The following is a 26469-nucleotide window of genomic DNA, read 5'->3' on the forward strand; positions in this document are numbered from 1 at the left end:
ACTGTAGCAGTGTGCCACCAGGCCGGCCCCTAATGTGTTAACTCTTGTGATAAGCAGTTGAGCTGTAATCTATCTAATGGAAGAACCACTATTTTAGAACTTGTCAAGAAAATGAGTCCTCGCTAAGCAGAGATCTTGTTTGGAGAATATTCTTATAGCCGGAGCTCTCCTGTCCAGTGCTAACGAGGAGGGAGGATCCTACTCAGCTCCCACCACAAAGCACATGTGTCACTTTGTTCATCAACCCCAAAGATATCAGTGGCTATGGTTTTAGAGTGCTTCACTTAGCAGGTTTTGATTTTTACCACTGACACAGAAAAGCAGCAGTCACCCCTGCAAAGAAATTTTGCCATGATAGCTACTATTAATAAAGATTTGTTTTATAGCAGGATGGAAGATGTATGAAATATCTATTGAATCAATGAGTAATGAATGAAGAAATGAATGTGAAGGGTTGTAGCTCCACAGTGATAGTATTTTTCTCTTGTCTTTTCTGACATCTTTCCTTCCTTCAGGCAGCATGATATTCATGTGCACCCAAAGGCCTGTTTTGGATCACTTTGTCATAGGGATCAAAGTAGGTGGGCAGCTGACCATCTAAATGTAAGTTATCCTCTTGAAGAATCAGGTTTTATGGTATAATGGGAAATTACTTTTGTTCTTCAAGATCAGAAGGATAACAACATCTATTTGTATTACCTTATGTAACATAAAGGGAAAGACGTAGCCCTATGTATCTTTCTAAAAAAAGTTCCCCAGATCTCATAAGGCAACAATTTTGGATACTATCACATATTGTGAAGAACCTACAAATTGCTCCTGTTCCCTTTTATTAGTCCATCTAATCATTTAATCCTCATTTTTTCCATTTCATGCTTTCCAGATCTGATAATCTTCCTAATAGTGGCCTTCATGTTTTCTAATGATATTTAATTAGTTGTGTTTTATCTACCCTTCGTCTCTCTCCCAACTATATTAAAAATCAATGATTGTAACTATTGTAATGATCTGATGAGATGTTGGGCAGATCAAGTCTGGTCTCAGAATAATGAAAAAAACAAGAACAATAAAAGTTATGATACTTTCTTGCCCTAGGTTTCTTTGCCATGCTTCCCAATCTTATGTTTGACACTTGTATGTGGTTTTTGTGTCATCAAGGGTATGAGAACTGTGCCACTGAGTTTACATTCAAATTGAAGATTGAAGCTGGTTACACTAATAAAGATAATAACCTTGGTACTTTTGCATGTGGTCTCTAACCTATACTTTTAGACTATTTTTCCACTCCTGCAGTACAATCAAGATGGGATGTCAGTAGCCCAGGGCTGAAATGGAAAAGAGCATGGAATGAGCAGAGACGAGATGAATGAATGAAAAGATGAATAATATATTTCTTTAGAAAAATATACAAATATACATCTTTTTGCTTTTAACATACTCTGTATTAATTTATACATACACACAGCACAAGCGTTTCACATAATTTTGGCAGTATGTGCAATTCTATTAGAAGCAATTTTGTTTTCTTCAGCCCCTACTATATTAGCACAATAACATCTAAAATAGACCAGCAATCTATTATCACATTTGTACGAGAGCTGCCTGAAATACTCTGTTTTCCATGTTTGTAAACAAAAATAGGAACATTACTAATAACACTGTGAGTGAAAAAATACCTTCTTTTTAACTCCTCCCTTACATTCTGTAAAGGGGACTTTAGTATCCAAAATACATTTTCTTTCAAGAAATATAGTTTTCTCTAGGTGCACTAAATATACAATCAGAACAAATCAATTTATTGTCTTTCCACAACAAACCACTTCTCAAAGGCAGTGGCAGAAGACGACACAGAGGAGACTTGAGATTTGGAGGGCTTCCATGTATCCCCTCATTTAGCATACAAATTAAATAATGATAACTGTGATGACTGTCTCAAACTCACAAATTAATTTCAGGTGCCAGTAATAATATCGGTTTTTTTAAGGATTTCCAAAGATCTCATAGTGGGGAGTAAAGAAATATGTGGGAATATAATATTGGATCTTAATGAGAAACTCTATTTTTATTTTAACATGAATTGATATATGGTTAAACTTGTAGCAGTTATGTTTTTTCCTCCTGCTTTTCTAATAGCAGCAAACAAGAGGTCAACTACAAACTAATTTCAAATTAGCTCTGCTGAATCTTCTGGGAAAAGACTGAGATCTCGTTAAGCTTTGAAGCTGGGTGGAAGGCAGTTAATGGACTTATATGGAGTCTTTTAATTATCAGTCTTAAACAAATTTATCTTTTACTGCTAGATAGCACCCAAGGGCAAGAGGTAATCTGCTTTATAAACCTTGGAGTGATTTGCTTTATAAATCCTGGTGTTTAGTAAAGTGGAAAACACTCTTTAAAGAAGAGTATTCTCTTCCCTAAAAATTATATTTTTGGCAGTTTTGTGAAAAATTTAGTTATGGATTCTTTGTGACCTCCCAATTTATAAAAGTTAGCAAACAAAGCACATTCAACATTAATTGCTTACAGTAGTTAGGGCCCGCCCAGTGGACAGAATTACACTAAACCAAGCTGACCACATAATATTTCCAGCAAATTGACTCTAAATTTCTTTTTCATTCAAAGAGTTACATCTTCCTGCCAAATGCTTTTTCCCTACGTGCTTCGTCATCTTTATATTAGAAAGCCACTTTGTCTTGTGGAGGTCATGTAATTTGTGCAGTTTACATTGTATGAATGGTAAAACATCTGAGTAACATCAGAATTGATTGAAATAAAAAAAATAAAAAATCAGATCCATAGCCAAATACAGAAATGTCTTAATTTAAAATCTAGAGTTCAAAAGAAAAATATTGACAGTGGTTTTAATTTTTCAAAGGTATAAATGGCTCAAGGTTAACAAGGAGCACCCTGTATCTGAACTCGGTCAATTTAATTGTGTTTTTCTTGGAAACTTTGCTTGCACGACTGTGGCATCTGCATCTCAGTCCTGGATGAATGATGGAGTTCACGAGCTGCAGTGGGAGACTCCATTCCTAGACTGTCTCCCAAAGCAATAGTACCAAGAATCACTTTCTTCAAATTTACGATGGACAAATTCACTGAACAATTCTTCACAAATGATGTGCTCAGCTCCCGGGAGGATGGGGAATCACTTTAAATGCATGGTTTATCTTTCCCCCAGGAAATGAAGGCTCAGTGATCACGATGCTGTGGTTGCTTCACGTTCAAGCGGATGACTCGTGCTCGATGATATTCAGAGGGATGAGCTCAGCACCTCGCTCGCCTTCGTTGCCAGCTGGCTCATTCCTCGGCTCAGGCTCAGGATGACAGATGTAAACAGGGATGTCACCCGCCTCAGCAGAGGCGGCAGCGCGAGCAGTGGAGCGGGCGGAGGGGCGGGGTCCCCAGCGCTGGTCCCACTGGATTCTCAGTTGCGCCCAGTGGCGCTTCACGGTGGTTTGGACCTGGAAGAGAAAGGAAGCCTTGTTTTCAAATGATTGTCAGAAATGACCCAAGCAAAGTTTGGGAGCACCATCTTTGGAGCTTATTAGAGGTTAACTTGTAATTCCGATCTAAGAGGTTGTGGCCATGGAATAGATGCACCACCGCTGGTCCCACTGGATTCTCAGTTGCGCCCAGTGGCGCTTCACGGTGGTTTGGACCTGGAAGAGAAAGGAAGCCTTGTTTTCAAATGATTGTCAGAAATGACCCAAGCAAAGTTTGGGAGCACCATCTTTGGAGCTTATTAGAGGTTAACTTGTAATTCCGATCTAAGAGGTTGTGGCCATGGAATAGATGCACCACCTTGGAAGATGAATTTGCAAACTGGAGAAATGAGCTACTTGCCTAAGTTACCGCTGCAAGGTTATCTGCTATTTTTGAGCAAAGGTTTCTTCTTCAGCTTTTATATCCAATGAATGAAAGTTGATTTGGTTTCACGATGTGGGGCACATATCATATTAGGGAGAAAGGTTTAAGGAACTTTTTATCTGCTACCACCCCTGATAAGGCAGAAGATTTTAACTAAAACTACGTATTATTGGTCGTGAAAATATATACTTAAACCATAGCACAGTTTTGGATTTTATGTGGATTATCCAACATGGCTTGAGATGGGATGCTAGGTAAAACTCTAATTAATGCAGTGATGACATTTTGAGAATAAGATTTCAATCTCTTTCTATTGAAAGACTTCTCATGTGTACACAAACTTACCAAACTTGTTTTATAATATGTACAGAACATAAGAGGTGGAGAAGATGCTAAAGTCAGGAAGCTCTAACTATGAAAACCACAGTAACCACAACTGAAAACAACATAGGCAGTGAATTGGCTTGTCCAGCTTTGCTTTTTACAGAACTGAATTCAGTCTAGCAGTGAAGTTCATCCTTCCTGTTGTCTCCAAGCTTCCTTTTCTCTACAGCTGAACAAAACTAAAAAATAAGAGATTATCGCTCCAATATCTATTCTGTATTTCTGAGAGTTTCTATTGCTGAGTACATAAGACAAGCTTACATAGAAAATATTTGTATCAATTTATCATCACATTCTTAGTTTATTCTGCTGCCAAACATGAATATAACAGGTAAACACATGAGAAAGAATCTGGGAATAACGGATAAATCATGTAACTAGTTGATCATAGAGAGTCATTTCATCTACTTCTTATTTGTATGAATCTGAAAGATGATTAAAAATGACAGCAAAACCTATTAATGTTATAAAGCTATGTGTATGAGGGGGCTTCAAAAAGTTCATGGAAAGATTTGTATTTTAATTCCATTTTCATGAACTTTTTGAAGTACCCTTATATAAGGCTAAATGTTTCTATGGCAAATACATTTTTTTCTGCATATAGTAGAGTAAAAAATCTCTCCTGGTAATTATTAGTGCTTATTATATAATTTTAAAGACTTTACTCAGGAGACAGCAAAGTCAAATGATTCCCTGAAAGAAGGTCAAGGGGGAATGGAACTTAGAGCTGGACATGTTCATTTTCAAACAGCAGAGCAACTCTAAGGTTCAAGATGACAAATGAATCAGAATAATTAGGCAATGTAATGATCTGGAATATCAGACTCTTTGAATTACTGAGGCAACAGCCCTGTTTTTTTCTTTTTTCTTTTTCCCTTTGGAGGTGATAAGTGCTTGGGTGCAAAGCACTTTACCTTGAATTTTATTTAAAAGAGACAAAGACAAAAATTCCAACTGTTGAGTGAAGTGTGCCATGCAACTGAACTTTAATTGACAAAAGCCACACAGGGGAACAAAGGACGGCATAAAGAATTTTAGCCACTATTCGCTGAGTGCTTATCATGTGCCATATTACATGTGGCTTGATTTGTATTAATTTATTTAATACTCACAACAGCCCTATGAGAAGGGCATTACTATTATTTTCACTTTACAGGCAGGGTGGAGGGATGAGGTTATATAATGTGTCTGTGGCTAGACAGCTGGAATGTGGCCCAGCCACAGTCCCTAATGAAGCTCAGCAGGAAAAAAAAGAAAAATCTTTGTTTTTGCCTTACCTGTCCTTTTAAAATAATCTCCATCATAATATCTCCAAGCATATTAATTAAATACCCAGCCCAGCATGAGGCCAAAGGGTTTGAAGTCTATTTTAATTTTTTATAGTTATTATTACAGAATGGTTCATAGCCTTCTCTAATTGCATTCCAAAATTATAACTCATCCTATAGTGTGGGGATGGCAATCGACTTCAATTTGTAAACCACACATATAAGAACAGGCCCTCAGCAGCATGTAAATGACACTTCAATGATTACAGCTTAACTATGGCAATATCTCCTATGAAACCACAGGTTAAGCTTGACAGTGCTTTGATGACAAGAACAAAGACATTGAGTCTGAAAAAAACAGGGAGACTTGTTGCTCCCCAAAAGCAACAGAAATGTTAGGAGTTGTCATAAATGGCAAAGTTTTGAATTAAATAAATACATCACTCATTAAAAAAGCAAGAAACATAAATCACTTTACATTTTTTCCTGATTATATCAGTTTATTTATTGCCAGCTTTTAAAAATAGAGCCCTAGTTGATGGTTTGAAGACAAATGTTACACCTGGCTCTATTATGAACTATAATTCTTATTATTATCATGTATGGTTAGTATGTTTAGGCCTCAGTTCCTATATCTGTAAAAAATGAAACTCAGGTTGGAATCTTCATGGTTAAGTTTGAATCTTTTTGACTTTTGCTTTTCTTTTCCTATCAAGGTTATTATAAGCGGGCCGACCCTGTGGCTCACTCGGGAGAGTGCGGTGCTGGGAGCGCAGTGGCACTGGGAGCGCCGAGGCTGCAGGTTTGGATCCTATATAGGGATGGCCAGTGTGCTCACTGGCTGAGCGTGGTGCAGGCGATACCAAGCCAAGGGTTACGATCCCCTTACCGGTCACACACAAAAAAAGGGTTATCATAAGCACCTGTAGTTATGTACTGGTGAATGGAAGGTGAGGTTTTTCTCAGGAGCTTTCATCCAATGAATAAAATGATTTTAAGTCCAGCTCTTTCAGTTCTTTACTTTTGGCCACTACAATCCAACTGACTTGCTGCAATATGAATTTAGAATTTTAAAAAAATCATGATTTTAAAAGCATAAGTTCACCTGGAAGTTACAAAGTAATTGCACACTTTAAACAGCTTTACATGAACTTTTGGTAGCTGGATCCTTATTAACCCTATTATTTAAATGCTTAGGGATACTTCTGAATATTATTTATAAAGTTGGTACTGATACATTTTTCACCATTTTGGAGCACATATCAGCAACATCTCTACTGATTTCTGGTTTTATCTAAAATAATTTATATGCTCTATAGCTAGAGATAATTGGGTAATTGATGATTACAAGATTGGCTTTTAATTCTCTTTTATTACTTACTTTCCTATGCTTGGGGAAGATTTCTTGTTCTAAAGGACAATAAATATCATTTGTAATAAATTTTAAAAGTTTGAAAACATATTTAACAATTGTATTTCTTAATTTTTAAAAATAATATCTCCCTGTGTCTACCCCATCATTAAGTCAAGGTCATTCATTGCTTGAAGAACAAGTTAGATTCTGTCTAGAATAGTGGTCCTTAAAGTGTGGCTTCTGGACAGGCAGCATAAGCACCCCTGGAAACTTGTCAGAAACACAAGTTCTCAAGCCCCATCCCAGACCTACTGAATAGGAGACTCTGCTAGTGGGGGCTCAGCAATCTGTGTTTTAATGAACTCTCCAGGTGATTCCGACATACACTCAAGTTTGAGAATACCAGTCTAGAACAAAGAAATGGTTGTGTAGCTTTGAGTCCCAAAGCTGACTTTCTTGAGTCTCTAGAAAGACAACAGTCTTGAAAACCAGGCTTTTCTGAGGGAGAGAATTTCTAAGTAAAAAAGCCTCTCTTTGCAAATATGGTGAAAAGCTTACTGTTCTGAAAATAGGATTTAAATAAAAGTCATAGTGTAGAGAGCATGTAGGACAGGATACAGGGAGAGTCCCTTACAGACAGGAAGGCGAAGTGGTGAGTGCTGAGAGGAAGAGGAGAGAGACACACACAAATGACCTCACAATTCCCTCCATGGTGAGAGGACCTGGGAAAATGGGAGAAGAAAGAAAGCAAGAGATAGTTTGCTTTCTTTGGAATCCCCCGTCATAGCAGGTCTTTTTTTTGATTCTGAGAGCACAGTCCTGAAAATGGATGGCCCTATAAAGAAGTCCTGCATTTGCCCTGACTCCACATGTAACGTGGTGGCATGGTCCCCGCAGTGGCATGGCAATGGCTGTGGCATGTACTGAACTCTACATAGTGTGAAGAAAGGAACTGGAGTTCCTAGGCTCCTAGGTGACTTAGAAGAAAAGTGGTGAATCAGAATAGGGCTATGGCTTAATCAAGGAAGCTACAGAGTGAAAGGAACTCTAGGGTCCTCAGAAGCCACCAAGAACTTCAACAGCGGGTGCTGGCATTAATATTGGTAACCAGCTTTACTTTGGGACAAAGGCTTTTAAACTGACTGAATATTTTCCATAAAGAGACTATTGAAAGCTACTAGAAGCTGATGAAATGGACTCTTGGAAGCAAGATAAGTTACAGTAAATAAACAAAGTTTTAGTTTTTGCACACTCCAGTTTGTGACTGTTAAATTGAGAGCCTTCTGATCATGCTACTTGATCTACAAACTATTTTATCCACAATGCATTGGCAATAGCAAGAAACATGAAAAAGGGAAAGTATCCAGTGTATTATAAGTATTCTCAGTTCTAAGCTACTCCCTGAAAACAAATTGGGCATCTTTATAGCTGCAATCATCTTTTTGAGATCTCTCAGATACCTAATAATTTACCGATATGTTTGGATAGTCAATGTCTATACACCTGGAAGATTTGTTACAGGAAATGCTTGATCCATAAGTATGCTCTCATGGTCATCTTCTGATTTCTATTACTTTAATTCTTCAAATTCCTTCCCTGCTTCTAGTCTGTCCATTGACCCTCTATATGATCCATTTTCAAATAGGAATCACTGATAACATACCTATAATAAATCAAAATTAAAATCTTCATTTGACCATTGCATAACTGACATATTCGTCCCCCAGATTTCTGCTAAAACTCAACTTTCAGCCAGTCAAAGTCCCATCACAGCCCTATCTCAGATGCAGCTGGAAATAACTTGCTGCATGTGTGAGTGCCCTGCCCGTGTTCAGTGTTGTAAGGAGATAAGCTCACAGAATGCCCAGCTGAGACCCAGATGCCTAAAACCGTGGGGCTGTGATATTGTGTTTGGCACTGTACACAATTTCTATATTTTTAGAAATGTCATACTTATACCTTCCCCCAGTAACGGGATCTTAATGAAATTGGAAATGTTTTCTTTATAACAAAAAATGAGGATAACATGCTCAAATGAATTCAAGACATTTAATTGTGAAGAGTACTCCTGGGTTTGCCGTCTATGTCTGACACTTCCAATGACAGCACCATAGTTAAAACACAATAAATACTGTGGTATTTTACAAAAGGATGCAATCCTTTTGTGCTTTTCAAGGCATGTTCCTCCTGAGCCTGAGTTTTAGCCCTGAGTTTTAGATATTTATTTTAGACGAAAAAATTTATTTTGCATGCCATCTGAAAAAACTCAAAAAGCACGGATATACATTTGCAGAAAGTGATATAAACATGGGCTGATTCAAGCTTTACTCATTTATTAGTTTTTATTGTTTTCAAAGAGACACTTTAAAAGCTGGCAACAGAAAGATGTCTTTCTATTTTTATCCAGGACCTTAGTCTGGTCCTTAGCAATAGCAAATGCACAATATATTTTTGGCAAATGAAGGAAGGAGTTGATGGATAAATGGATAAAGGAGAGAAAGAATAAAATATACCAATGAAAAGTGTGAATAGGAACAGTAAAAATTTTGCCATGTCAGGGTCAGAAATGGGTAACATGTCACAGAGCAGCAAAATGCTTTAGGTGATCACTAAATATTATTTTACTAAGAAGTAAAGAATAGAGAATTGAGTATCATTTGATAATGGTTTGAAAATATTTCTAATTAATAACAGGAAAATAATATGTTGATGTCTTAACAAAATGTGATTTGCTCTGTATAGAATTATTCTCAATAGGAATTAATTTTGAATGTTTAAAAATACTTTTGTCTTAAAAGTTATGTTGTCCTAGTGAAAGCATACTAACAAAGCTCCAGGGAGAAATAATAGAGATAATTTAATTGGGGTTTAGTTAATTTAATTGGGAATCAGGAAATCTGGGTTCCAGTCCTAGTTATAAACACATCTACATTTGTAACCTGGGGCAAGTCACATGATCTTTCTGGAGCTTAGACTTCTCACCTGAAAAATGAGGGAGCTTTTGAATCACATTCCTTGAAACCCTGGAAGTCCTTTGGAAGAACTTCTGGGGGCTATAGCATGTTTATTTTTTTTATAAATTGGGCTGTCAGGCAAGATTTCTTTGGAAGAAAGGGTACTGTGGTTAAAAATCCCTTAGAATACTGGCTTTATGGATCTCTAGGTTCTACTGACCAAAGCATTCAGGTAATAGATTATTTATTTGAGAATCATTTTTGAGCCTTCACTTTAAGGTGATTTTCAAACTGTTGAATAAGTGCTACGATACTAGCACCAAGCAGCTGGGAAATAAGGCGGTGAACTAGCACAAACTGGCTGGATATTGGCTCTGCCCTAGTGAGGGCTTATGTCTCCCAAAGAGAATAGGGCAATGACTTCTCCTTCTATGAGATCCAGAATAGCTTTCACTACTGCTGCTAGGGGAGCTGACTGGCTCAAGATGCAACCCAAGGAAATTAGAACTTAGCTGCCTGTCTGGATAATATTTGCAATTATACCACATGTCCAGAGATAAGATTCAGCTTGGAGAAGTGGAAAAAACACAATCTTGCTAGTAATGAAACCCTGTGAGGCCAACTGTAGAAATGAGATCAAATGAAATGTGCGTGGAGGCCCTTTGGAAACTGTAAAATGCTGGCTTTGTACAAACAAGTGATATAGTATTGTATGAAATGCATGCTTACCTCCTTGTTGCAGAAGCAGTAGATAGTCGCGACAAAGAATCCCTAAAAAGAGAAGGAAAAATAGAGTTGAAATTATTTTTGTGTGCATTATGTTGTTTAGTAATCAACTACCTGAGAGGAATATTCCACTCCTGCATTAGCAAGTCAAGGCTTGATGAAATATAAGGGCAAGAAAAAGAATTAGCTACTACTCATATTCCGTGCAGCATTCCAAGGATATTCCATTAAAAATGTATTTTTCTTGTTAGGATTCTATCATTTTGGCTGAAAGGATAGCTTTGGTAGATCTCGTTAATATATCACTTCCTTTAACATGGAGATTCATAGCAGAATATGCTGATTGTAGAAGATTTGAAAAGAATTTTTATACTTAGAAATTTAAAAACTGAGATGCCATAGAGTTCAGTCAACTTTTACAATTATAAGTGCATGGCTGTGGGCCTGACTGTGTCTTGTGCTGTTACGGTGAACCAGTGCAATACTGTACTCACAGCCAAGTTCATCTCTCAAAGAGGGACATGGACTAAGCAATCTCTAAGTACCAGTCACTGTTCAAAACATTTCTTGTGCCCAGGCTTTAATTATGGCCAATCAATAGCTTAGATTATTAAACAATCCCTACATTTTTATTTTATCCCTGTTAATTTGATCTTCTTTTCACATTAAGCCGCAGTGGTAGAAAATACATCTAATTTGAAATTTGTAGTTGAGAAAGCAAAACTCAGGCCTAAGAGCCTGTGGTAGAATTATCTCTACCTTAGGATTCCTTCCTCCCCCACATGCCCTACCTTGCTCTCAAAATACCTAGCTAGCACTGTGCCTTCAAGGAGGTTTTGGATCTGGTGCAGAGTGAATGGAAATTGGGCAGCCCAGGACAGCCACCGAGAGCCCATTCCATTCTCTCCTACATGAGGAGTGACCAGGATACAGTTTTCCTTTACAGTCACTGAACTGTCATGGATGGATACCTGACAAATGGAGGGTGACAGAGCAGGAGGGATGAGTAGCTCTGTGCAAATTCATTACTCCCCATTACCCAGAGTCCACATTAATTTGTAAAAGAAAGGTCTGACAATTACTGTATGGGTGGCCAGGGAGAATATGCCTGGGTGGGACCAGTGGAAGGTCCTGGGAGTAATGGGGAAGCAGGCACAGAAAGTGGAAGCAAGAAAGTTACTCAAAAACCTGGTTTCCTTCAGAACTTTGGCTGGGCCTACTGAATTGGAGTCTGTGTTGCAACATTTAAGATCGTGGCTTTAGAGTTAGATAGGTCAACTAGCTGAACAAGCAGTTGAATCAATATACTGTTGGCTTCCTTACCTGGAAATGAATCAGAGAGTGCATGAAGTAATCATATATCTTCCCAAGAATCTTGTTGGAAGGTCTCCAGGGAAAGACGACAAACTGGATTCCCAGCAGGGGCACAAGGATCATGGTGGCCTTCACAGCCTTCAGGTACATTTGCGATTCTGCCTCGTGAGTCTCCCTCATTTTGGTCACAAGCACACGGACAATGTTGAGCAAGAAGAAGAAATTGACCTGCAAAGATGTGATGTTATGAGCAAATTATCTAAATAAGCTCCACTTAAGGATACCCACGGCCCTCAATTTTTGTTTGTCCCGTGTAGGTGATAGATGTCACCTACACAACACGAGAGACCACCTGAGATATAGCACAATTTGCTCAGCATCCTGGGACTCCAAACATCAATATAATCAGACACTTTTCAGACCTGTATTGATATTTTTTTTTCCTAAATGAGAAAATATTTTTCCTATACATGTAAGTATATTAGGTGGAACTCTAATGAGTTTTGATTTTTATAACTTTTACAAAGGGGAGTTATAAACAACACTTTTAGATCTTGCCTTCTTGTCTTTTCATTATCAAAATTTTCTACCTGGCCAGGACTGCTTAACTGAAAGTGAAATGAGAACTGAAAATTTTATCTGTAAAATTTATGTAGTGGAGAACTTTCACTTCTGCCTTCTTCATGGCAGGTCCTAATGGAATATGGAGAAAATTATGGACTTAGGTGTTACATTCCTCCTTCTTGGATAAGAAACCACATAGTAATTTTCACTATTTCAATTAGTAAAAACATACATATTTTTTATTTAAAAAAGCTTCTTTTTAAAATAACATTTTAAAAATAAAACAACTTCATTGAGGTATAATTTACATTCAATAAAATGTGTAGGCTCTAAGTGTGCATTTGAGAAGTTTAGACAAATGTATGCATGTGTGTAACAACCACTCCAAAGAAGATAAGGGACATTTCCTTCACTCCAGGTTTCCTCCAGCTCCTTTGCAGTCAACACCCCTCCCCACACCCCCACCTCAAACAACCACTAATTCCTATTACCATAGAAATGAAGTATTATAGAGTATGTACTCTTTTGTGTCTGGCTTCTTTGGTTTAACATATGACCTGTGAGATTCATCCATGTTGTGTATATTACATCTCATTTATTTTTATTGCTGAGTAGTGATTGCTACTATATACTATATAATAGTGATTACTGTTATATGAATAATACACATAATTTGTTTATTCATTTTTCTTTTGATGGAAGTTGGAGTTGTTTCCACTTTTTGACTATTATGAATAAAGATGCCATGAACATTTGCATACAACTGCTCGTGAGGACATATGTCTTCATTTTTTTTGAATAAACATCAAGGAGTGAAATTGCCTGTTCATATGGTAAATGTGCGTTTAACTTTATAAGTAACTGCCAAATTGTGTTTCCAAAGGAGTGGTTTTATTTTATGTTCCCTCCAGCAATATATGAGAGTTCCAGTTGCTCTTCTCTCTTGCCAGCACTTGGTATGGTCACTGTTTTTAATATTAGCCACTCTGGTGGGGGTGTAGTGTTACCTCATGGTGGCTTTAATCTGCATTTCTCTGATGACTAATGAGGTTGAGCAGCTTTCCATAAATTTATTTTTCTTTATTTGGAATATTGCAACTAGCTTCCTGGACTCTGAGGTTTGTCTTTTCATCTTATTGTCTTAATTTTAACGTGGTCAATTTATCAATAAATTGAGTGCTTTTTTAAAATCCTGCTTTAGAAATCTTTTCATATCTCAAACTCATGAAGATGTTCACCTAAGTTCTCTTCTAGTGGCTCTATTATTTTGCCTTTCACATTTAAACCTACAATTCACCTAGGATTTATTTTTTGTGGTCAGTTGTGGAAGGAGTTAAGATTACTTTCTCCCATATATACAATTACTAAACATGTGTTTGATATTTTTTCCTATTTGTATATCCAACTGACCCTCTCCTTCCTCTGCTCTGAAGTGCTGCTGTCCCTAACTGTGTGGGCAGCTCTTTCAAAGGGGAAAAGATAACCTACTCCAGGTGCAAATGATTTACCTTGTTAATTGCTAAATCTTTAAAAAAATTTTTGGACTATGTGGTACTAGTGTGCATTTCCTGTAGTCATGAAATTAAGAAGCATTACAAATACATCACTTTCTGCTAATTTACAATCATTTGCACTGAAGTAGAGTACAAAGGCACTTTCAAAAGTTCACGGAGAGATTTGTATTGTCTTTCAATTCCATTTTTTCATGACCTTTTTGAAGTACCCTCATATGTAGACAATCTTCACACACAATTTATAATTTGGATCCTAATATCCACATTTCCTTCAAAATTTCTAGATAATTAAGGCAAGAAATATTTGTTTTAGAATTGGGAGTATAGGAATAATTGCTAAAATATGTACTTCATTTTGTAATAATAATAATAAAGTATTCTATTAGGTGACATTTTATAAACATGAATTTATGAGCAGTTATTATTCCAGTTATTTTTAACAGATAAAGAAATGAAGCAGTACAAAGTTTTAGTGACTTAGAATGAAAATGACAGATTATCTCTGAAAAGTACCTGAGAATCATTTAATCAAACTCCTTCCATATATAAGGAGGAAACATTTTTAGGTTAATTTATCAAAATTTTCAGAGCTGTTAGATGATAGAGCTAGGACATGGAGCCAAGTCTCCTGTATCCTAGGTAAGTAAAACAATGGTGTCCACCATAAGAATATGACATTTGGTTGTGAGTCCACTGTTTGTTACTAACTCACTAATTGAGCTTGTGTTGGACGTTTGAACTGCTGGAACTCAAGTTCACAGAACCAAAGACTTTTTAGAGCTGTGGTATATCAAAGAAGACTCGATAAATTGAAAATTTTTTCAAAGATCTAGATGCTCATAACACAGACAAGCTTCTCTTAAGCAGAAACACTAGATGGAAGATAAATGTTACATAGCAAATTTCCCTGTATACCAAAGATGGTAAGAATTTTTTTCAGGAGCATCAAGATGCCCATCTAGAAAAGACACTTAATACCAACTAAAGACCATTTATACAACACCAAAATATAAAATATAAATTAAAATATTTGATAAACTTTAGATAGATCGGTTCATAAGACCTAAGTGTACTTATTAGCTATCTGGAGAAATTGAAGGGTACATCTAATTTTCTAATTTTATTTTGATATGAAACATGATCTCTACCAGACCGATGGACACAGTGGCAAAAGCCCTTTAAGTATAAACAAAAAATAGAAATTTGACATCTTCTGATCACAACTGTTTTTGCCTATAAAGGTTAGTTTTGAAACTAAAGTTTTAAAAATTTAATTGACAGTTTATTTTAAAATGGTAGAATGATTTTTCTACCTGGAATAGAAATAAATGTTAATGCCAAAAAAATTCAAGAAAGGAAAGAGGCCTTTGGTAATAATTGAACCCTACGGTGTGTTGTAAAGGTTCAAGACCCATGTCAGTGTGTCTTTGAGAGGACAGTTGGGCTGGTGAGAATGTCAGTACTCTAAAGAATGGTAAAAGACATTTAAGATCCGTTGGAAAGGCCGGGAAAGTAAGAAGACAGTCTGGATGGTAACCCAATTTGATCAGTTACTAATGGATGCTTCCTCAATGCAGGGGCAGGACATGGTCTATGATTCAAGACCATTTTTCTTTTTTTCACTCTTATCTGAAGAAAACACTGTTCCTTAAGGTCAATGGGAAAAACGATACCTAAATACTAAATTTGATGGTTCTGATGCTGACCAACATGTAATAAACCATGGGTAGAAATAAAGAATTTGGATTCAGACTCAGACAGTCACATTCTCCATCCTCTCCCCACCCCCTGCACCCAGCTTTTTACTAGTCCTGTGATTTTGAGTGAGATTATTGTAGTCTTTGGGTTTAGTTTTCCTGAAGACCAAAATGTCCTGATATATCTACTTGAGAAGGTTGCTGTTAGAAATGGCATGGGAATGTATGTAAAACTGAAATATTTAAGTGTGTGACCAGGGGTAGTTATGATGATGGTCCAAAGATGAAATAGAAGACGGTTTTATTTTGTAGGACTAGAGAAAAAAGGTACAGGGGAAGACATACTTATGGCATCTCATTGTCTTTATCAGAAACACCTTTTCACCATTCCTGCAGACATTGGCCTTCACCTTTACCCAGTCTAGTTATAGAAGTATTAAAAAATAAGCTACATTGCTGTTATGGTATGTATGAAAATGAGCTCATGGCACTCCCTCATCCATGTGTAAATAAAATACATTTTTTGAAGACTTCAAAATCAAATTGTTTCTCCTAGTATGGAATATCATTAAGTTAGCTTCATTTTGAAGTTACAATACATATGCTGCATTGAACCACGCTCACAGAAATCCTAACAAAGATAGCACTATTCGTAATGAATTTAAAAACCAATACTCACCACCAATGCCGCCATGACAGGTCCATGGATTATGTAAAGCAAGTGGGTTTCCACACTCAGCCAGCAGCTGAAGAAAAGGGGAGGGACACATCAATACAAATGCATTTTATTTATGAATATGTTAACTTAAAAACCACCATGGTACTTACTTGTCATTGAAGTACAGTGCTCGAGTGATAGCATGGATAGTGGTTGGCACCAGTGGGAACCCTAAAAATGTGAAAAGTACAAATCATGTTTGGTTTCTTGGTCATAAGTTACAATTACAGTTGCGTGAAAATGGTAGCTTGCTTGTAAAAATAGTGGCAAATTTAGTGTGTCTGTTAAGATAGTCTCCCAATGTTTTTGTGCAAATTGTCTTTGGTCAAGCCAGGTAAAACTGCTACTGGTTAGAAGATCATGTGCATCAAGAGCTTGGTTCAGAGCATCCAGATAATCAGAAGCCTTTCACAAATTACTCAGTGGGGTAGGTACGTTATTACTCTCACTGTGAATATTACTACCACTATTGACAATATTACTACTACGATGATGACAATGATGATGATAACTATTAAATGGCACCAGAAAGCCTTTCATTGTGGGTGAACTGGGCTCTCTCATGGACAGGAGCTGGGTCATCCTGGAGGAATGTGACCTGACACAGTGTATGGAAGTGATCGTCTGATTGTTCCTAAAACCTTAGTTGATGTTCATATTATTTCTTCCAGCCTTTCTGTTTTTCTGCCTATTTATATCATGTGCATTGACCCTGTTTCTTTTTAATATGAACGCTTCAGAGAAGCCAGTACATTCATTACCCTTTGTAAGTTCTGCTGCAGAACCTTTATGAAGGCAGCTTAGTGTCCATTTCCTTGACTAAACTTGAAGTGCTAGTAATAAACAGCTTTGAATTTATAAAAGGAACAATGGACATAGTTACTGGCAATGCATCCTGCCAGATTGCATCTTTTTAAAATCAATTTTCATTCTATAAATGTAATCTAAAATGAAGTTGTGATTTTTATTTAAAACAATTCTCTTTTTACTCAGATGTACCTATTCAAAAAAGAATATTGTTTGATTTGATTAAGATATCTGTAGAAAGAGGTTCTGTTATTATTAGATTAAGAAATATATCTCAGAAGAGAATTAAACCTGCATACTTTTATTTTCTGTGAATTATATGCAAAAAGAGGTCTCAAAATATTGAAATTTTCACCTAAGAATAACCTCAGCTTCAAAACCCATGAAGCATATAATTCAATAGGACCATCAACTAAATATTTGGCCTGAAATAATTTTGAGTTTGTCTGTTTCCACAAAACACGACCGTATTGTTCACAGCAGTTTTAACGTACCATTTCCCCACGTGGGTTCAAAAATAAACCTCATTTTCTGGATTTATTCTAAAATACATATCTTACACATTTAAAAATATATTTTTAAACAGGAAGAGAGGCATAAGGAGATCTCTATTTCACCTCATCATTGTGTAGAAAGAAAAGTGTGTTTCCTAGGTAATATAGAGAGTAGTGCAGATCCCACAGTCTTTTTTTTTTCCCTTTTTTTTTTTTGTCTTTTTTTGTGACCGGCAACGGATCGCAACCCTCAGTGTCACACCCATACCGGAGCAACCCTCAGTGTCACACCCATACCGGACCAGGACCGGTAACGGGATCGCAACCCTCTGGTGTTGCTCCCGCCCCTCGCTCAGCCAGTGAGCGGCCGGTCTGTATGTGGGATCCGAACCCTGGGCGGGAGCGCCACCGCGCTTCCCAAGCGGCGCACTATAGCAGTGTGCCACCGGGCCGGCCCCAGATCCCACAGTCTTTAACTACCAGGGCTCTTTGCCTTCCTCCAGCCATGAGGCTCCTTTTCACGCAGTTTGTTTTTTCCTTTCCTCTTTCTCTTCTCCCTCCAGGCCCTAAGATCTGTAACGACCCATTCCTCCCACCAAAGACGATCTGGTTAAGAACAATCCTCTACCATAGAATTCCATGTTTAGAGGGGATTAGACAGATTCTATTTGCTCAGTGTAAAAGTCCTTGGGGGGGAATTTCCTTTCTTTGATTTATAACAAGCAGGGAACCAGCAAAGTGAAAAATCGGTCTGAAGAGGGCTGCAAAATAATTGATTTTTCTGAGAAATGAACTTCAGTATTTAAAGTTCCTTCAATGTGAGAGAAATCCACCACTAAGTGGTGCCATGCAGACTCAGAAGAGGCTAATTACTGAAAGAACCATTCTTTCATTTTCTGGGGAAAATTTCACCACCAGGTACTTGTTTACTCAGAGGGTAACGTTGACAATGTATCTTGTAATTTTTTTTTATATTCTTTTTGTTTTTTCAGATCCTGGAGTTGGTGACATTATTCACAGCCGATATGAATGGATGGCCTTTCCAGCACCTGTGAACAAAATTATGTTCTAGGACATAACTTTTTGGGGCCAAATTTTCTGCAGCCCAACTTTCAAGAATCTTTTCAAAGTATAGATTGTGACTTTTTTTTCTTGGCATTGCAAAATTTAGAAACTATCATACTGTTTTAATGTAAAAAGAATTGCAAAAGGACAATAAAAATATTATACAGTAGAGATTTCTTTTTCTCTGCTTTGTTAAATTCTTTAAAGTTTCTGTGAAAGTACTATCTCTTGAGAAGGTATTTGGTAGTAATTTTACTTGTTTTTCTCCCATCCAAAGATAATATTTGCGTAAAGTTCTAAGAGGAGAGGGCTATAACTTTAAAATATGTCATCACAGCTGACTCTTGATTTTGTTCTCAGAGTGCAGATTTGGGACTGTGATTTTTTTAATGGTAAGGAGTTTGGTGGAATTTTGGGGTGTGTGTGTGTGTGTGTAGAAGTAGAGAAAGGGTTAGCTCTGGCATGCTAAAAGAATTACATTTTAGAACTGTTTCGTTGACTATCTGTCCTTCCAAAAATCTATGTACACAAGTGCAAACCCCTCATTCTTTCTTTAAAATATTAACTTTTATCTTATTGTGATAAGAGCACTTAACATGAGATCTACCCTCTTAACAGTTTTCAAGTGTACAATATTATTAAATATAGGTGTTGTACGGCAGATCTCTAGAATTTATTCATCTTGCATGACTGAAACTTTATACCCATTGATTAGCAACTCCCCATTCTGTGCTTACTTTACTAAGTGTGATATTCTTTAGGATTCTATTGGAATCATTCTGATGAAATTTTAAATATTTGCTGATTAAGGAAGGTTAAGGTATCACATAAATATTCTACTTACTATCTTTACCTTCCTTTTGATATAGCTGAACAGGATGTTCATTTTTTCTTTGAATTGTTTATGTGTGTTAAGCAGATGTCTTCAATGAGCCGTCTACAATGATGCCAAAAAGTTTGATAACCAATTCACAGTGCATCAGTATGGAAAGAGCAGTATAAATTGTTCCTGCCAGGGTGCCCTCATCTCTGCTGAATGTCATAGGCAAGAATAAACTTACAACCCTTTTTTTCCATGGAAAATTTTCTGAGTGTGGCAGGTAGATGTTTTTGAATAGTCAAAACTGATACAAGGAATATGCCATAATTTAGTTTCAAAGGAAATAAGTAAAATATATCTAACAGAAACTGTGTGTGTGTGTGTGTGTGTGTGTGTGTGTGTGTTTGTGTGGTGGGTCTGGGGTGGTATGTCATTTTCAGATCTTCAACTGGAAGCATTTGACCAGCTCCAATTATTACCAGTGTGATGATCACAATTGCTATTGGGGAGATTCAATTGTATTCATCTGATTCTTAGCATGACCAGCTTTGGAAGTCCAGAAACCTTGAGAGGGTGTGCATGAGGCTGAGAAGGGAAAGGGAAGAAAAGATTAGTTTCTTGAGGAAGGCTGGAGCTAAAAGAAATAGCTAATGAAAAGCCATTTTGATTGCATTCTGGCCTGTTTGAGGGTGGGAGAAGCTACGTGCTGCGGAGCTGGTAGGAGAGGCACGGGGCTGCTTTCTACCCTCAATGGATGGTTAAGGAAGCGGGGTTCTGTTGCTGCTGCTGCGCCTCATAGGGGAGAAGACCGCACAGATGAAGTGGTTGGGGAGCATATTCCAAATTCCAGTCCAGTCCACAAAGATCTCTCTCCCATTTTTTTCTGGATGATCCACCCATCCCCAGACATGTTTGCTCTATATGACAATATCCCTCTCAACTTCCTTGGCCACAGTTCATTGAACCAGGGCAGGCCACCTGCCTTCAGTTGGAATGACCAGATTCTCTTGCTCTGCTGTTCAGGATTGAGACTTACAGATGGGCATTTAGTCTGTGTGTGTGCCTGGAACAGAAAAATGTGAACTCAGGAAACTTTGGGTCAGGTTGTACAAGTTTTTACCATGAGGACTGGGGAAGCAGGGACCCTGTGGTCTGTGGTCTGTAGAGAAAGAGAAAGGTTAAAGCAGAGGCTCAGAGAACAGCAAGGACACAGTCAGAAGGACAGTGCACTGGTTACCTTGTCCCAGGTACAGCCCTTGTAGTAGCTTGGCTGTGTTTCTGCCCTTAGCTTCCACTAGATATCCTAAATCCTGACAGTTTCTCTGTTTTTGCTTAACTAGGAACATCTTGCCCTCTGATATTTGCAACCAAAGAGTCATAGAATCAACAGTTCAACTTTAAGGTACCCCACATGTTTACCTCACTGACCCACCACTATTGGATTCTCTCAATAAGTTTAGGCGATGTATTTAGTTAAAATCCATGCATTCTTGTTAGGGAGGGGTATTATGGAACATACACTGCATGGGGTCAGCCCTCGTATACAGACTTGTGGAAAAGACTTCAGGCTGCTCATACTTATATGACTTCCCAGACACTTTTCTATAAAGTTGGTAACAATGACTGTTGGGCAGGGTTTTAAATATAAAGGTTGATGTTTTTAAAAAGCCCTTGGATCATTCTCCTTCTTCACCAAATTTTTCTTCTCTTCCCAATATATTTAGGGGTTCCTCAAGCCTGCTGCCTTAAAGGGCAGGCTCAGGTGAAGGCCATCCACAGGCTCTGCCTTGAGAGTCACAGCCACCCTGTCAGTGGACTTGGTGAGGGAAGCCCTTGGGTCTATAGTCAGAGTGGGATGGCCCACAGGTTCCTCCTTTGGTATGGAAGTTTCAAGGCAAGTATCTTTTTTTGGTACTTTTGTGTTTTTGTCCCAGCACTTTCCCCCCCTTTCAGTCTCATTGCCTCCCCATCTATCTGCTCCCCTTCCAGCTGAGGGAGCTGGACTTCCAGCAGCCCTGGGGGAAGGAGAGCAATTCTAGAGTCATAGGGGACCTCAGCACCCTACCTTAGTCAGACTGTACAGAAGCAGCCACAGCTTAAATAATCCAACCACGGGCTTTTCAAAGCCATTGCCATGTGCTATGATACCAGGCAGACTCCACTTGGAGGCTCCTGTGGTTGTGTCCGTCTCTCATCTAGACTCCACTTCCTGACCTTGCACTGGAGGAGTCCTACAGACAGACTGACAGGATGAAGCATTCTTGAGGAGGGGAAATGGGGCCAGGGTGGGAGAGGCACAGAATTCAAAATGTGCAATCCTCCTCTGCTCTGCAGATGTATGATGAATAAAATGCAAGGAGGTCTTGTCAGAGCTTCTCTCACTCAGGACACGCTTTGCATCTATCTGTCAGCTGCGTTTGTTTCCTGAAGTCTCCCTCCTTGTCATACGCTTTCTTCTCTGTGCTGACCCTCACGTTCATCACACTTGGACTGCAATAGTCAAAGGGCTTCCACCAAGCTGTCTTGGGGACTGAACTCCTGCCAGTACCTGGTCCCATCATTCTTTGAAGGACCTAGGCCCCTGACTCTGTTCTCTGAGACCAAGACCAGAAGAAGACTGTAAACTTACGGACAGAGGTGAAGGTCGCTCAGAACACAGCTGGAGAAGATACATACCCCAGCCCAAAAGGTAATACCACCGCAGGTGCTGCTCCCCCGAGAACACGGCCACCACGATGAGAGTGTGGAGATAGATCCCTTCACAAAGCATCCAGAAATAATTGCAGGCCATCATGTACTGGTGGAAGAAATGCAAAATCTTGCAGCTCACCTGTCAGAAAGAATTGAAGACACTCAGTGGAAGACACGGGTAAAGATCTGGCAGTGAACAGACAGTAGGTGTGAAAATGAGCCGAAGTATCTGCATTCAGCTTGCAATGCAGTTTCCCCACGCATCTGTCAACACGTGCCACCCTCTATATCCACAAGTCAGAGTAACAGTGGAAGGATCATTGGTGTTACACGTAAACATCCAAATAGGCCAGTGGAAGCCTAGTCCACGAAATGTTCTTTCCCTGTTACATTCTGGGGACTTACATAGACTAGACAAGTTCATTTTCCTGCAATGTATCTGAGACTCCTGATATTAGATAGCATCCAAGGATCTGTCACATGACTTTTATGGACTCTTTTCTACGGCCAATGAGACAAATAACTCAGACATTTTTAATGCTGCTCCTGAAGTTCACTGATCTGTCAGTGATGTTTCTTTAGCAATAAAAAGGAGAGAATCAGGTAATAAATTTCTCTAGTTATTATGTAATATACCAAAAATACACAAAACTTACCTGTTTACCATAGTCATCCTATGTAATTCTTATTTCTGAGAATATTTCCTGTCTTTATGATTTGCAGTTTGTTTTAATAATATTTTGGTCTTGAGATAATGTTCAAGTAAAATATTTTAAAATATAGTTTCCTGCAAATGTGGTAGTTTGATTTTGATAATACACTTGCTTTCACTGTGTAACAATGGTTCACATTTTTCAATTATTTACAGTGCAGGCAAATCATCCAGGGCTTTTCCCTGAACATATTACATGTAAAATCTACAATCACTTTTTTCTCATAAATGAGAAATGAGAGGCTTGTTTATTATCTGAATTCAATTACACATGATGCTAAGATGGATTCTCTCCATTGAATTACTATTTACATATACAGTTGAAACATATTTCTACAATGGCCATCTTTACTGTGAGACCTTTTACTGTGAATTTAGAAAGCCTGTCTGTTTCCTGCTCCCCATATCATTTCAATTAAAGAAAACAAGCTTTTGTCTGAATCAAATATACGCAGTGTCTCTTCTCCACACTCCACCCTCCCAAACAGCGCTTCCTCAGAAAAAAAGGAAAATTCTGGAGAAAACATAGCAAAAAGCTGACTGAAAAGGGTCCTACTTCATGGAGTCATCAGTTAAGTCTTGTTTTTCAACCAGTCTGCCCCATCCATGAGAAAATATTTTGATTTCAGGATAGTTTTATAGTATTATTTTTGCAGAAGAGTTTTCAGAAATAGTTTTTAGTTTTACAAGAAAAAAAATCTTACAAGTGTTTTCATTTTGGGGACATAATTAGAAGTGAGGGCTGATTTCTCATTCATTAGAAACATGATTGAACCCAAAACAAAACAAAATGGACCAAAATAAAATGGGAGATGCTAGAGCTGCTGCTAGGAGGGCTGCTAAGAAGAGTTTTCTTTCCCTTACCTAATTATTTCAGGTTGTGAATTTGTCTTGAGACATGTCATAGGAGTATGAGATATCTGAATATTTTTGGTACATAATCAAAGAAAGGTGAATTATTTTACATTTTGTAGAATCAAAGATTCTTCACTTACCATCTTTCTGATGTCTTTCTATACTTCTAAAACAATACCAGTTTTACAAGGTTTCCCAAAAGACTTAGCAAAAAGTCAACAATATTTATCATCACTATTTTCCCCCTCTTCTAAGTGGCCCTTTATCATTCTAGTAGTTATTTAAACCAAGAAACTTAGTGTTTCCAGCAGAGAAAGATGCCCAGAAAAACAACCCAAAGTAGTCTCAAACTTTAGTGTGCACAATGATTTCTGTGCAGGAATGTATATCATACTTGATGGACGATTTAGGGATTTGGGATGACAATTTTGGTTACATGAGGATTTTATTTTTATAGGCTAACATTATACCCAACACCCCTATATGATGTAACTCTACTATATTGCTTCTCTCTTTAGACTTTACTTTCAAGGAAAATAATTTGTAAATTTTCAAGCACATTTTACATTTTTCAAATCAATTTCTTCATTAATCATTTCATTATTTCATACTTTCAGGAAAGCCATCTGTTTTACTGACATATTAAATCACTGAACTGCATTCCAAATGTGGAGAGTTTATGGGGAGAAACAAAAATGTTTCTCTGGGATGTAGTATATCTATTTCAAAGGTACACATATCAGACCCGGTCTGTCATGACCTAAACTCCTCCAGGTTTTTGTGAAGATTTTTACCTTAACGTTTCCATCTTAGGTTTTCCCTGTCTCTAATACATCTGTTTTTCAGACTAGCATTTACCTCATTTCAGTCAAAGTAGTGCAATTTTTCCCCTGAAGCTTTTTTATTTCTAAATGATATTTCTGAACACTCAACTTATCTTTATCTTCCCAGGGGGTAATTCTTGATTTTTTTTTTCAGGGCAACTTCTCTTTAAAGCTTTTCAGGGAAACTACAATGGTGTTACTCCAGGGAAGTGTTTTGTGTCACGCAAGGGTGTCTCCAGGTATTGTGTGTATCAAGAAATATTGAAAAGGACTTTCTACAGTTTCTCCAGAGAAATGTGCTATGTAGGGCCCAGAGACAGTAGAAGAAGAATTTTATATTTCAGAGTCAGTGTGAGTTTTCCTTTGGAAAAAGGAGTCAGGCCCCATAGAAGCAATGCAGTCTTCTCTGAATGACTGCCTGGATTAGGACATCGTTCGTGTTCTAGTCACTTCTACACAGAACACCAGGATCAGGCAGAGGGGAGAACTGGGATATTCTGTCAGAGCAGGCTTTACTGAAACCATCCGGAAGAACTAGGAGGCAGGCAGGATAGTGTTTGGTAAAAACACAGAGAAGAAAATACTTGTGGGAGAGAGGTTAAAAATAAAAGCCAAACCAAAAAGGACTATGATCTTCTAGTTGGTTTGGGTGGAGTCCAATAAATTTCTGGACCAGTCCCATTTTTGCTCATTTGTAAATATCCTAAGGCAAGCTGCTGGTGCCTCTGTCATTTTGCCTCATGTAGGTGCACACTTTTGGGGAATGGAGGTTGCATCTCCATTATCTTCCCCAAAGTGTCTCAGACTAGAGCGGGCAGTGCTATGGAATATAATTCCTTTTGCTTGCCTAAAATGAGACTGATAGTCAGCTAGATTGGTAATTTTTCCAGACCTTGTCCCTCGAGGTGAGAGAGTACTTTTGGTATATACAAAGGACATGAGGCTCACCTTTTCTTCTCTGTCCTTTTGCCCGTCTTACAAGTTTGAAAATGCCCTTTAGTCTACTCCTGATGTTAAACTCTAAGGGGAATGGACATGTCTCATTTATAGGAGTACGAGTTCTTAAAGCAGTGATGTTATTATGAATCCCTGCAAATAGACCCAGTACAAAAGTAGAGAAGAATCTACAATAGTGCTCCTCAAATCTTACACGCATCAGAACAACCAGCGAAACTTGTTAAAACACAGATTTGTCGGCCCCAGTCAGAGATTCAGAAGGTCTAGTGTAGGGCTTGAGATTCTGTATTTCTAACAGGCACCTAGGTAATACCAATATAGACCACACTTTGAATGAATTTGGGGTACAGAGAGGGTTTCCTCAGTACCTGACACTTGTTTCCATTACTTGCTGGCCTTCCAGTCCTGATAATCCTAGCCATCAAAAAGCATAAGCTTCCTGCTCCAGTAAACTCACAATGCAATGGGAAACATCCTGATTTGATTCACATACTCATATATTTTAAAACCCCATGAGGAGGAATTACAGATCTTTTTGTCAAGATGCCAGTGAAGTTGATAAACTAAGGGGCAAAAAGGCCCTCATCTCAGCTTGAAAACTGTCAACTGGTACAGTCTTTAAAGCTTGCTGAATGAAGGAGAAAAACCTCCCAGTGAGAAAGTCAGCATTAAATGACTTCCAGGAAAGTACTGCAGTCTTTCTCCATAGGAACTTAAGGATGTAGTACTTTCAATAAAAGTGAATCTGTCATGCAGTCCTGAGATGATTCCTGGCAAAGCCTCAGAGAAAAGGAGCTTGAATCCGTGGAATTGTAGCTGTGATTCAGTGTGTTTAGGAAGAAGAACTAAAAAAAAAAAAAAAAAAAAAAAAAAAAAAAAAA

General features: G+C 37.9%; 1 protein-coding gene across 1 annotated transcript in view; it reads right to left on the reverse strand.

The window, feature by feature from the left end:
• Window positions 1-1420: 1420 nt before the first annotated feature.
• The window catches only part of CALCR (calcitonin receptor), a 134086-nt gene continuing 109037 nt past the window's right edge, over window positions 1421-26469 (reverse strand). Inside the window, exons 9-14 of the mRNA XM_008571574.1 lie at window positions 22226-22379; window positions 16474-16534; window positions 16325-16391; window positions 11880-12098; window positions 10560-10601; window positions 1421-3464 (exon numbers count right to left, since the gene is read on the reverse strand). Coding sequence (XP_008569796.1) covers window positions 3225-3464; window positions 10560-10601; window positions 11880-12098; window positions 16325-16391; window positions 16474-16534; window positions 22226-22379 — 783 coding nt within the window. The 3' untranslated portion in view covers window positions 1421-3224. The remainder of the gene's footprint in view (window positions 3465-10559; window positions 10602-11879; window positions 12099-16324; window positions 16392-16473; window positions 16535-22225; window positions 22380-26469) is intronic.

The sequence above is a fragment of the Galeopterus variegatus genome, unplaced genomic scaffold, assembly GCF_000696425.1.
Source record: "Galeopterus variegatus unplaced genomic scaffold, G_variegatus-3.0.2 Scaffold43, whole genome shotgun sequence".
NCBI lineage: Eukaryota > Metazoa > Chordata > Mammalia > Dermoptera > Cynocephalidae > Galeopterus > Galeopterus variegatus.